At 37.3% G+C, this 12775-nt stretch overlaps 1 protein-coding gene across 18 annotated transcripts in view; it reads left to right on the top strand.

The window, feature by feature from the left end:
• HDAC9 (histone deacetylase 9) overlaps positions 1–12775 on the top strand; it is a 491400-nt gene that overhangs the window by 289696 nt on the left and 188929 nt on the right. For 14 of the 18 annotated variants that reach the window (XR_007505862.1, XM_049799074.1, XM_049799072.1 and 11 more), the window contains 4 exons: positions 1938–2060; positions 3981–4028; positions 4477–4687; positions 5103–5320. Coding sequence is in view for 17 of the 18 variants with exons in the window: in XM_049799074.1 (XP_049655031.1) it covers positions 1938–2060; positions 3981–4028; positions 4477–4687; positions 5103–5320 (600 nt within the window). In the remaining variant the exon portion in view is untranslated. The remainder of the gene's footprint in view (positions 1–1937; positions 2061–3980; positions 4029–4476; positions 4688–5102; positions 5321–12775) is intronic. The other 4 variants (XM_049799076.1, XM_049799077.1, XM_049799075.1 and 1 more) reach the window with 1 other exon arrangement.

Raw genomic sequence — 12775 nt, 5'->3', positions numbered from 1 at the left:
AATGAAAATGACTGATTATTAGCAGTATTAGAAACTGGATGGAAATGCTCTTACTAATAAACTCCTGTTTTCAACATTAAATTCCCGTAGTACATAACATGATTGATTCTGTCTCATGAAGCAATCATGTTTGGCCTTAATGTGGGAATGTGTTACACTGCTATACACCCTTTCACTGTTATGTTTGTTAATTCAGATCTTAGAAGGAAGTAGGGGCATGCTGAAAACCAAAACAGGAAACTTGCATTTTTAAAGTGGCTTTGTATAGATGCTGCAGTTGCTAAAATTTGATTATATTCTAGGAGGCACATTAGAGCTGCTGCAGTGTCCTTTTTCAGTTAAATCTTTGTAGTCTGCCTCAATACTATCTCCATGGTCTTGACATACTTGGTTTTATTCATGGTCAAAGGTGGATGTTATCAAGGCAAGACACTGTTAACCAGGAATTAATGTAATATACAAGTGAAGCTTCTTTGTTTCGTATGCTGTTGACATTCCCTAGGTACCAAAAGAAAATTACAGAGATAGACTTCTACTGTTATTGTCTCAGTGATAGGTCGTATCTCCAAACAAACTGTATGAGGAAGGTTATGTTTTGGAATAACATCCTGTGTTTTTGTGCTTAACCACTTTTCATTGATGGTCTGAAGTTGCATTGTATTAGCACAAAGCATTTTACAGAGTTAATTGATATTCCAGGTTTGTCCAGAGGAAAATCTACAGCTCCCCACAACATGCTTGACAAGTTATTATATTTACTTTAGTCAAAGCCCGAGTGTGCAGTATCCCTCTTGGAGGTGGTCTATTATTGGAGTCCCATATGCTTTTTGTTTGGGAAGAAAGCAGTCACTGTGTCATACTGTTACACAGGGTATTCTTTTTCAAGGATGTTGTTCCCTTGGGGACCATATCATGCCAGAGTTCCTAAGTCTAATAAGACCTTTGTAGCTCTTATTGTGTTAAAGTTCTGGGAGGGAAGCAAGAGTTAAACAGAAAATGTAATTCAAGCAACTATACTAGACCACATGTTGAAAAACATGACTGTTAAAGCAAAAAGGCAGAGGCTTCAAAAAGATCCCTGTTGTGGTAATGTAACTTTTTTATGTTTTTTCCCAATGAATCTAGAATGGAAAGACAGAGGGTGATCTTTGTAGAATGTCTGGGTTTACTTGACAGTAATTAAAAATATATCAGCAATTCCATGTCCTTGAAAATTATATCACAAGGCTTCAAAAGAAGTGTTAAATATTTTAACCCGAAGGGAATTAGGAAGGCTGTAAGGGGTATGCCACCATCAGAGAATGATAGGATGCTGTTTTATATATATGCGTATAGAGAGAGAGACGGTTTTTTTTTTTAAACAGCAGATGTGGCAATCTGCCTCACTTTCTACCCAAAATTCCCATGTCAATGGAAGTAAATAATGTGCCTGAAACATATCCATATCACAATCTGGGTAAGAAAATACATGGAGTAGGTGGAAACCACATTTCATACCTTACAACAAAACTTATAATAACCACAGTAAAGGTCTAATACATCCACATTCATGACACCTTTGATTCAGCTAGATATACTCCTTAAGTCATTGGCTAAATTTCTAGTAGGGAAAGTGCAGTTGATGAGAAGAACTGATGTTGAGCTGATGAGAAGTTGGTGAGAAGAGATGGTCTAGGAATCCTCAAGATTTCAATTTTGCATGGAAATTTGATTTACTAACCAAGGAATAATCCCAGACATCTATCAGTTGTTTTCATAAGAAAAATACCAACAGCTTTTTCACAGGGACAGTACTTTTCCTTATCTGGAACCCCATTGGGATGCAAACCAATGCATGATACATAACTGGCTTTCAATGTAGCAGGATAATGAGGATAAAGTAACCACAATAAAAAGCTTGGAGATTACACTTCTGGTTTTTTTCCCCTTTATTCCAGCATCTGGTTTCACAGCAACGCCTTTTGATACAGGATGAATCAGTGAACTTGTTGAGTCTGTACACATCCCCTTCTCTGCCCAACATTACCTTGGGACTTCCAGCAGTACAACCTCAAATCAGTGTAAGTGACGAGTGTCAAGCCTTCCTGTCTACTTTTGCTTCCAGAAAACCTACTTTCTGACTATTCTCTTTTTTTAGCATTTTGGAACGTAAGCAATTCGGAGTAGGAACCTGACCTTTCTTTGCATTGGGCAACATCTGAACATTTAAGGGCACAACTTCAAAGCAATAATCATTCTTAATTGCAAACAAACAAGTGCCAATGTAGAGCTTAGCTAAGTATGGGCCACATGCACTGCCTTTATGTCTGCAAATCAGATAACAGATTTAAGACATGGTGAGAAGTATATGAGGAGACCATTTAGTATAAAAGTTCAAATTCTGTGATCACCCCTACCTGGTAAAGTACAGCACCTCTAACTTTTTATGAGATTCAAGTAACAACCTAAGCTGGGCTGGAGCATAGTAGGGGAAAAATTTAGTATTCCTGCAGCTAGGTTCGTTATTTGAGGGGCGTGCTATCAAACAGACAAATAAAATTAGTGATATGTGAATGAAACTTAATATTTTAATGACAAGTTCTATTCATATACCCTTTGTTCAGTCAGCAGCAATCACCTTTATTTAGAGCTAAATGTTAAACTAATATGTGAAATGTATGAAAACACAGACATAGTATGTAAGGAAATCCATGCTGATGGATAAGGATCTTTAGATCTAGACCAAGTTCCAGGAACCTAGAGGTGGAATCCGAGGCTCAATAACATATCTGAAAATTTTGCCACTGGTCAAAACTTCCCTTTTCTGATTTCCAGCAAAAAAATATAAAAATACTGATATAAGTTATATGGTATTTCTATGCAACAGTGTATAAATTCTGAAGAAATTTTAGCAATATGAGTTCCTTAGAACATGAATTGGTAGCTTCTATAATAATATTAGGGGTGTAAGTACAGCTTTCCGTGGTGTAAAAAAAAAAATCTATACGATCCACGGTGGTTCATAATAAGTGCTACTTAACTCCAGTGCTAAATGTAGTTTCAAGTTAAAGTTTCATGTTATTTTATGGCTTTTTCAGAACATTTACTGTTCTTACCAATAATATATTGCTGCAATCCAACATTTTAACATCAGATATAGAACTTTGCAAAGAAAATCGTGTAAGCTTTAAATCAGTTCCCTAGAAGCCTTTCATGAGATACTTATAAACAAATTATTGTTTTTAAGGGATGGAAAAATTGAACTGATTGTGAAAAATAGTGCTTACTTTTCCAGACAATATCATCAAAAGTTTCTTAGCTATTTCACAAAAAAATATAACTAGCTCCAAAGTAATTTTGTAACATTAAAATGGAAATGAAAATATGTTTAATTTTCTCACTCAAATCATATGAGCTTTTGATGTGGAAAGCTAGCACCAGTTATTACTTTTGGCCTTAGAAAAAACAAAGGGGTTGATTTATACAAGTAATGTTTATTTCTGTTACCAGAAGAAGCAGTTGCAAATTGAATGTAAAGTTTACTTTGGTGTTTGTTTTTCAGGGAAGGGTGATAGCAGAGTGTGAAGTAAGCATACACCCAAAAAATATTAGTGAAAACCTTGGTTTGCCTCATTAGAATTTATGGAATTTATATTATCAGAGATACTGTTTTTACCATGGCATACTATAAGTGGTTATCTGCAAGCCTCAACATGCTTATTTCTGTTAGGTTATTATTCTTGCTGTAAAAATTGTTATTCTGCTTTAACTGCTCTTTTAAGAAATACTTTTTTTTTAAAACTAGACAAAGAACAAAGAAATATAAAGTACATTTGCAATGCTAAAGCTTCCAAAAGCTTTAAATCGGTAACTGTGCAATTTATAAGGGCACTTTAAAATGCCACACACATACAACAGCTCTTGATGATTGTGTAGATGAGAGTTTAACTATACAAATGTACTTTGCAAAGGGTAAAACTTACATTTATGCTGTCCTTCAGGGAGTCAGGGAGTGCTCCAGGAAAAGTAATAGCTTCCCACTACTACAGGTAATTATTTTGTTTTGCTGATTGGCTTACTGTCTGATGGAAAGTTATGTGAAAAACCAAGCCTTGCCTATTCCAAACGCAATGGAAACTATTTCCTCTGATCCCTTATTTTCCTGTGCAGGAGGCTGTGGGAAGGTCTTTAGGAATTTTAAGGATAGGTCCTGTCTTTTCATTAATAATATTCTAACTAGTAGTTCCTTATGCTTTGGCTTTTATTACTGATTTTTTTCAAGTGGTTTCATTACTCAGTTTCTCATAGTGTTACATTTAACTGGCATGTTATTCCTCCCTTTTCGTCTCACAGTCAAGCTGTAAAATAGGGATGTTAATCTTTTCTTCTGTATATATTCATAAAGTATGACATCTAATCTAAAACCATCTAATCAAGCAGAGATATAAATGGCCAGGTCTATGAAAAGCAGTTACCAGTGTCATTGTTCTTTGACAGGCTTCATCGTCATTCAAAGAAAAGCAGAAGGGGGAGACCCAGTCGCTCAGACAAGGAGTGGCCTTGGCTGGACAGTACGGGGGGAACATTCCTCCATCCTCAAGTCATCCTCATGTTGCTTTGGAGGGAAAGCCAAACAGCAGCCACCAAGCTCTCTTGCAGCATCTGTTACTGAAAGAACAAATGAGACAGCAAAAACTTCTTGTGACTGGTAATGATCAGGGCTTCAATGTAATAATAATTTAAGAGGTTTTTAATGACGTTTGTATTCACATTAAATCAAATGTGCTAACACAGATACTATACATCCTTAACCATTGGGAAAAGTGGAAGGGTGGGAGGAAAAAGGACGGCATCTTTGTTTTCCCCCTCCAGTGATTCTACTGCAGTCTGTTAGCCTGAAAGAATTCAGTGATTACAGAAAAGAGAAAATGATTACTTCATCACATTCTTTTGCAGCTGCTGAACTTCCCAGCGTGGCGAGGCACGTGGTACACGTCCCACTGCATCAGTGCTGATGCAAAGTTCTGCAATATACACACCTCTTCTTGCTGAAAGCTTTCTCTCCTATTAGAACTTTTAGGTTGTCGTTCTTCACACGGGAGTGAAATGTCCCTGTTTTGCAGGAGCAGTTCCTCTTCATCCACAGTCTCCTTTAGCAGCGAAGGAGAGAGTCTCACCTGGAATAAGAGCTGCCCACAAACTGCCTCGTCACAGGCCACTGAATCGAACCCAGTCAGCTCCTCTTCCTCAGAGTACTTTGGCCCAGCTGGTCATCCAGCAGCAACATCAACAATTTTTGGAGAAGCAGAAACAGTACCAGCAGCAGATCCACATGAATAAGGTGAGTTCCCAAACTAAGAAATTGCCAATAAACATAAAGGTTGAAAACTAATAAGGAAGTTTAGGTATTGGTGCCATGTGGTCATGGACAGTAGACAGGTTCTTGCACGAGTATCTTGTTTATGCATAGTTGGTGTAAACGTTTGTATAGATCTTCATTTTCAGTTTCTGAAATATGCTACAAAGGTAATTTGTCATTCTTGACACCAGTAAGAATACAATTCAACAAAATAGGGTTCAAAGCAGCTTACAGGTTTAAATTACAGGTGGTTTCCTGTTGAATGGTAAATGATGCCTTAAAAATTACTAGATTTCTATCCAACTTTTTAACATGCACTTCTGAGCTTCAGCCATCATTTCATTCAGCTGCCTTTGCATTGTATTTTAAGCTTTCTCATTGTGGACTAGTATGTGGAGTAAATATATAACTCATTTGAACTCAATCAGCTGATTAAATTAATCTTTTTTGTGTAAGAAACTTATGAAATGTCTGGAGAAATTTTTAATCTGCTTTTATCAAACCAACTTTTTCTCTGTAAGTCAATTAGTAACATGAAAGTTTGTTATCTATACGGCAATATAAAATACCATATAAGGAGAAAGAGAAGAATGTGCTCTTGCTAACATCAGGTACAGAGTTGAACTGTGCCCATCTTTCCCTGTAGAATAACACCTTATTCTGAGGGCGGAAAAAAAAGAGAAGGGACCATCCATTAATAAACAAAGAGCAGCAGAATCTAGATTTATCAGGAGCTAATGTTTCTACAAATGTGATGCTGTTCCCTGCTTTAAATGAAGATATGCAAGTAATTAAATGCTTTTATCTGGAGAATGTTTTTCTGCACTTCCTATATCGCTTTCCAAAAGGTGTTTGCTGGACCTCCTCTAGTAATTCAGATATTAATCATGCATCTTTAAATGTCTTCTTTTGCTTGAGGGTTACTTAATAACTATATATAAGAAGTAATGGCAAAGAAGGAAAGATGAAAAGTGGGCATTTAGCCCTTGTACCTAAGAGAAAAGGAAAAAAAAAAAAAAATTAATCCACCTTACTGGGTGAACTTCCCAGGGGGTACCGATTCTTTGGAACCTACTAAGAATTCCCAACAAAATTAGAAACAAACCTAGAGTTTAAGTACATAGTTTGTACAGTGGTTTGGTTATTAAATCTTGTCTTAATTAGGAAAAATGAAGACCAGAAAACTTCAAAGTTCAGAGCTGATCCTTGCATGTTAACCCCTCTCAGCTTGGGTGTTTTGATTACTCAACTAGGACTCCAGTTGGCTTTTCTTTGAGTATGCATTCCATATGTTTAATCAAGATGGCATATGTATATCTCGTAGCCTCAGGTTTTGAAAATATTTCACCTGCCCTCAATTGTCTGAAGAGAAAAGAATTTTTACCAGTAAAGTACTGAGCCGTTGTGCTATTTGTGGGTATTCACTAAAAACAGATCAGTTCATGCTTTTCTCACAAAGCAAAGAACCTCACTGACATGTTTTTGTTAGATCATATGTTTGTTGACATAAATTCTACCATAGCATTTGGGGATAAGTGCTGTGGCATATAGGTACATTTGTCCTGAATGTGAAAATTAAACTTGAGTCACGTAAACATATTCCTAGTCACATAGGACTAGGAATGCATTGCACCTCACAAGAGCTAGGCTGCATAAGGAAGTAAAAAGACTGCAGTTAGTTTGGAATAATGCTTGTTTCAGTAACATATTTTTTTCTGAGTTAAACTGCAGTGAAAATATATGTTAAGGAGAATAATTCCCTCTCGTACTTGGAATACGCTTTCATTCTCACATGGTTATTTGTGATAAAGAGACAAAACAATTCCTTCTTTTAAAATGTAGAGAACCTAGCTTTTGTTTTCTACAGTATAGGCTCTACACATATGCAGATAGTAGAAATTTAACTTTATCGTAGGGCCTTTCGCTGCCTTGAACCTCCATAACCTAATTCCTTTGCCTCAGTAACTTCTCAGTCTGCTTTATCCCTACTGCCAGAGCAGCTAGCCTTCATCAGGAGCACAGTAACTCATCAGAGCAGCAAACACCTAAGGAGATACTCAATAAGATCGTGCTGCAGCCACAGAAGCAGAGGGTTATCTGAGGATGCGCGTGGTTTATCCGACTTTACAGTTTGCAGCATCTAGGTTCTTCTGCAGCACCATTCTCAGAAGAACCATTCTGATGAATAGCACTGAAACATGTCAGTGGTCTAATCATGTATCCGTCCTTTGCAACTATACAGAAAGCCAAGGGGCTTTCTTACATACTTAAAAGAAGAAACTTGATTTTTAAAAGCTGGAATTTAAGGGCAGCCCATAGACAAGAGAGTGAGAAAAGATCAAATCATGGAGTGGCTTTTAAATACTGAATCTAAAACTATATTCTTTAATCCTTTAACTTAAAGGTTCAGATTGAACACCTGTGCCTACATAAGGTTTTTGAACTCTGCTAGCATGGTCGAATATACTTTGTTCAATCTTAAAACTTGCCTCTATTCACAGTTGAAGTTATTTGTTCATTATGTAATTTGCACAGCTTTACAATCAAATTTGCACTCTGCAAAGCAGAGTTATTTGAACCTTAAACCGGTAGATATTCTAGACCATGTAGCAAAGCAGCCCAGTATCTTCTCATTTCTTAGGACAAGTTTGGGCACGTATGGAGTGAATACATACACTTGTTATTTTCCATTGTTCTGTCCCTTACTCTTCTCTTCATAGGCTGTATAATGAAATCAGCACAGAGGTATAATTCCTTCCTTTTCAGTCATGAAAAATGTAGAGGTTTTTTTAGTAAGGAATACTCAAACATTCTTTTAAAAGTTTTGTTGAGAAAGACCAGAACCATTTTAAGCTGACAAGACTATGAAATGCCAGTTGATAAGAGCTTAGAACAAGTTAATATCATCTTTTACTTTTTCATTTCTCTTTCCTTTTTTCCTTATGTTTAGGACTTCAAGTCCTTAAGGCTTTAATATATCTCAACTAAACGCAGTATTTGAATGTTTGCCCTGAACTAAGATGATATGGCATGTGTCAGCACTCCCTGAAAACTCTTTTTGGTCAGATCTTGTTGGCAGACATAGAGGTGAATCTTGCTGTAACAACAAAAAGAGGAAGAGAGTAAGTTTCTTCCCACCCCATTGATCTTGTATTTATCTTGTATTAAAAAGCTATTTCTTTTTTTTTTTGAGAAAAGAATATACTTCAGCAGCAAGCCAGTGCTGCTGCGAGGGTGATAACAAGCAAAATCTAACATAGGTCAGAGGTAAAGAATTCCCCTGGATCATTTCCATTCTGAAAAGAAACAAATCATTGCCAAGAGATGTGCCTCTGTCCTTAATAACAAAGAGAAGATCCCCTATGGATTATTTCTGGTCAGCTGTCAGATGCCAGGCTTTTGATGTGGGAAATGGTATACGTCTCTGCTGAAGTCTGACATGTATACCTGCGGGATCTAGTATGCTGACCTTCTAAAAATATTCTGCGAATGTTGACATCCCATCCAAAAGTAGGTAGAAACCTTCGTCCCAGCTTTCTGAGGGAAAAATAATAATGAATGTGAAGTAACCTGAACTCCGCTTGTCTTTCTTAGGGAAGATCGGCTTTGCCATTGTCAGCTTTAATATACTTCTGTCCAAATGACAGCTTATTTCCTCATAAGGCCCTTTGATCACTATTGCAGGTCTTCGTTCTGCTCAATAAAGGGAGTCCAAAGTCTGAAACCCCCGGCTAACATTATTGCAGTCAGGTACCAAAAGACCGCTACTACAATGAAAACCTTAAAATCTGATGTTATTTGTGTTATCTCTACCTAGAAAGCTTTGAGCCTGCCACTTGCAGAAAAAAGGGTGATTTTGATGTAATTAATGTAAGTGCAAAGCCTGTAGCAGAAGTCTGCATTCGAGATCTCAGAAATCATAAGGTGAAGAGCATGTGAACAAAGCCCTGTGTCTTTAAAGGTTATTTTTTGTCACATATGATGAATAAAGGCCTGCCTCTGCTGAAGCTAAACTAGCACTGTCTTAACTGGGACCAAGATTTTATTTGATCAGTTTGGGAACCCTACATATGTTCTTAAAATAATGTATTCATAGTATTTTGACAGTTTGGTTTCAATGGTAAAATCCTCCTCTGTATTGGAGTAGTAAAGTTTAAAATAATGATGCAGTTGGTAGTGTACACTAAAGTATGGGAGCACTATGGGTAATGTTAAAGCTTAGATAAGGAGCACCTGAAATTCAGTTTTCATTCCAGGATTGGTTTAAAGCATATTTGTACAGAGAACCAGTGACTGGCCAAGACTGTGAGGTAAAAAAATCCATGACAAAAAAAAATACAGAAGTGAAAATTCTGTTTATAAAAAATGAAAAATAATATGGACGCTTCTGTTGATTTATCGATGGAAAAAATAGGAAGACTATTTGTTGTCAATAGGAATATTGAAAAGATAAAGTTAACCCCAGATTAATCATTCGCTTCTCTGAATGATATTTATGGCATACAGAAGACTAGATCAGGTTCGGCTTAAGTACATTAATCTAGTTTCATTAAACATACTACAACTGAGGTTTTGGCTTTCCAGCTTACACATCTGACTAGCATTTTCTGAAGGTGAGAGGTAGCACGTCTTCTTTCAGATATTGTTTATAGCGGGGGATAATTTGGACAAAACTAAAGCAACAGTTGATTGTGTTTGGAACAGAAAAATGCCCAGAGCATTTTCTCCTTTATTGAGAACTAATGTTTAAGCCACAATGCAGAAGAACAATTTTGAAAGATAAAAAAGTTGTACTGCATGAGTAACAGAGACAACTATAAGCAGGTGCCAAGTTGTTTCAGTACAGCTAGAAACATACATAGCTGGTCAAAGTAATCTGATAGCCATAGGAGAGAAGGAGAAAAAGTGTGTTCCATAAGTATATAGATGAGTTCTTAGAAATGACTGCCATGTATTTAAAATGATCAATTAGGGAAAGAAATGTATGGGGTGGCTATTGCAGGATTTTGTGCTTTGTCTCTTTTTAAAGACATTTTATTTAAAATACTGTATTCTGCCAGAGCTTATCATTACAAAGGAGAAACAAAGGCAGGGGCTGTGACTGAAGGACCTATAAAATGGTCTTTTACAATGTCCAGATTATTTATACTTGGTCTTCCATTTTTCTGTACAACCAAGCAGGTTAGATTGTGTTTGATGTCTCTTTTTTGATTGGACTCTTGCAGTTATACAATGGAGTTAATGTCTGTAAATGCTTCCTCTCCTGCTGCCACTATTTACTTTGGCTCATGCATATCCTTTACAGTTTAATTTCCTGAAAATAAAAGGAAAAAAAATATAGGTTACATTAGCATGAAACCATTTTTTTTTGAGTGTATCCTTTAGTTGGAATAGCGATAACAGTAAAGTGTGCTGATTAAAGAAGACCAATCTGTACAACTCTAATTTATTACTAAAATAAACCATGGGTTTATTATTATTTTTTAAAAGTAGTCTTATTAAAACTCGGATTAAGCAATCACTTTTTCAAAATAAAAAATATGTATTAAAATGAGGAAAAACTGCTGCATGTACCTACAGAGAGATTCAGGAAAAAAATGGTAAGTGGGGATTTAAAGTGAAAGATTTAAACATTAAGTGTAAGCAGAAGTATCCAGCTGCATAGTGAAAAGACTTGAGCAGTGTTTCATTCAGGACTCATTTTCTGCTGTGTAATCCAGCTTTACATAGAGAGATAAGATAGAAATATTGACTCTAAACTGATATCTTTGCATGTCTCCAGGTACATAATTTTCCACAGTAGTACCAGGAGATATAATGTAAAATAAGATGTTTCTGACTTTTAGGAGAACTGAACAGTCTCCTGGTAATGCTACTAATGTAATTACTGGAATGAGATGAGGTCAAGCGGCCTTTAAAAACCACTTTTACAAATATGAAGGCGCAGTGGTGATACAGAGAAAGCAGTCAGCTGTGGTTTAGCAGTCTGAGCAGCAGGAGTGGTTTTCAGGTTTTGGGTCGTCCCCTCCCCCCCTCCACGCCATCCACTCATTTTTATCGTGCTCCATCCTATGAGAGGACATGACTATAGTGCCTCATAGCCCCTTGCCTGAGGCTTAGTTAAAGTCACAGTGTAAAGGATGTTTTTAATAAGATTTTGCAGTAAAGATGATAATATGAATGCACTTTGTACAATCTACCGTGTAAATATGTAAAGACTTTCATTTCACAGAGTTTTAGAAAACTTAATTTGTTTAGCTCCTCCTGTCACCGAAATTTGGAGCAAATCGCCTGCTGACTTCTGTGGTGTGGGAGCAGGCCCCAAAACAGCCACACTGCGAATTGAAATGCACACAAATACCACTCTAGTCTCCGCAGCTCCCTTACGTGTGCTTGTGTCACTCCACTGATTACATGCAAAAAGCGTTCGGAGGTGCAGTCCATCGTGTTGCCTCAGAAAGCTCAGCAGCAGATCTGTGCCATATAGCAGTGTGAAGAAGAAAGAGCCTGACATACATAAAAGTGAAAAAGCATGAAAGGAAGGAGAGCAGTAATGAGCTAAATATGTTTCTTAACTTTGCTGTGGACATGCACTCATTTTCTCTCGGCTTCCCCACCTGATTCAAGTAACTGGCACATGGAATGGTTTACAGATGGATCAGCATCAGAAACTCTCGTAGCTGTATATGATTATCTGTCTCACAGATGTTTCAGCTTGTATTTGCTTGCTAGCAGCCAGCCAAGCAGTCAGCCCTGCCTTTCTTTACTTGCTTGAGAAGCAGAGAGGGCTCACCCACAGATGTTTAATTAAGGAACAGAGGAGTGTACCTGAGCTGAGTACATGTAGTTAGCTTCAGTGCCTTCTTGGTCAGCGTCATCCCCTGAGAAACAACTGGAAAAGATTTATGGGTTTGAACTGAGAAATATTCTAGATGCTGCTTAATAAAAGGAGACACTCTGCATTAGTTGCAGTAGTAAGGATTCCCCAGCTTAGAGCATGCCACCTGCAGCACACAGGATACCCGTGTTGTGATTTGCCAGTTACTAACAGTAATGAAAAAGGATTTGTTTGTTTCTTTCTTTCTTTCTTTTTAGTAAGCCATTAAACGCTCATTACACCCCCAAAAAATGAAGGTTTGCTGTGACCGAAGCCTGTGGACTTCCACCGTGGAATTTGTTTCCCCACTGATGTGAGGCATATGCATCCGAGCATCAAGTGGAACTGCACAAACAGATCTTTCAACTCTTCTTGTTGAAGTTGTGGGAGTTTCTGAACCCAGCTGTAGCTTCTTGATCATAGCTTGCATGGCAACCCTGCCCTTCACTAGCGTGGCATTTCTCTATATGCATTAGCAAGCAGAATGAAATCAGGCAGTCCACGGTTTGTGACAAAAATAGCTGTACTGAAGCCATCCAGTAACTCAGCATATGGCACTA

The sequence above is a fragment of the Accipiter gentilis genome, chromosome 4 (assembly GCF_929443795.1).
Source record: "Accipiter gentilis chromosome 4, bAccGen1.1, whole genome shotgun sequence".
NCBI lineage: Eukaryota > Metazoa > Chordata > Aves > Accipitriformes > Accipitridae > Astur > Astur gentilis.
Note: the sequence above shows the minus strand (reverse complement) of the source record. Positions and strands in the feature narration are given on the sequence as shown.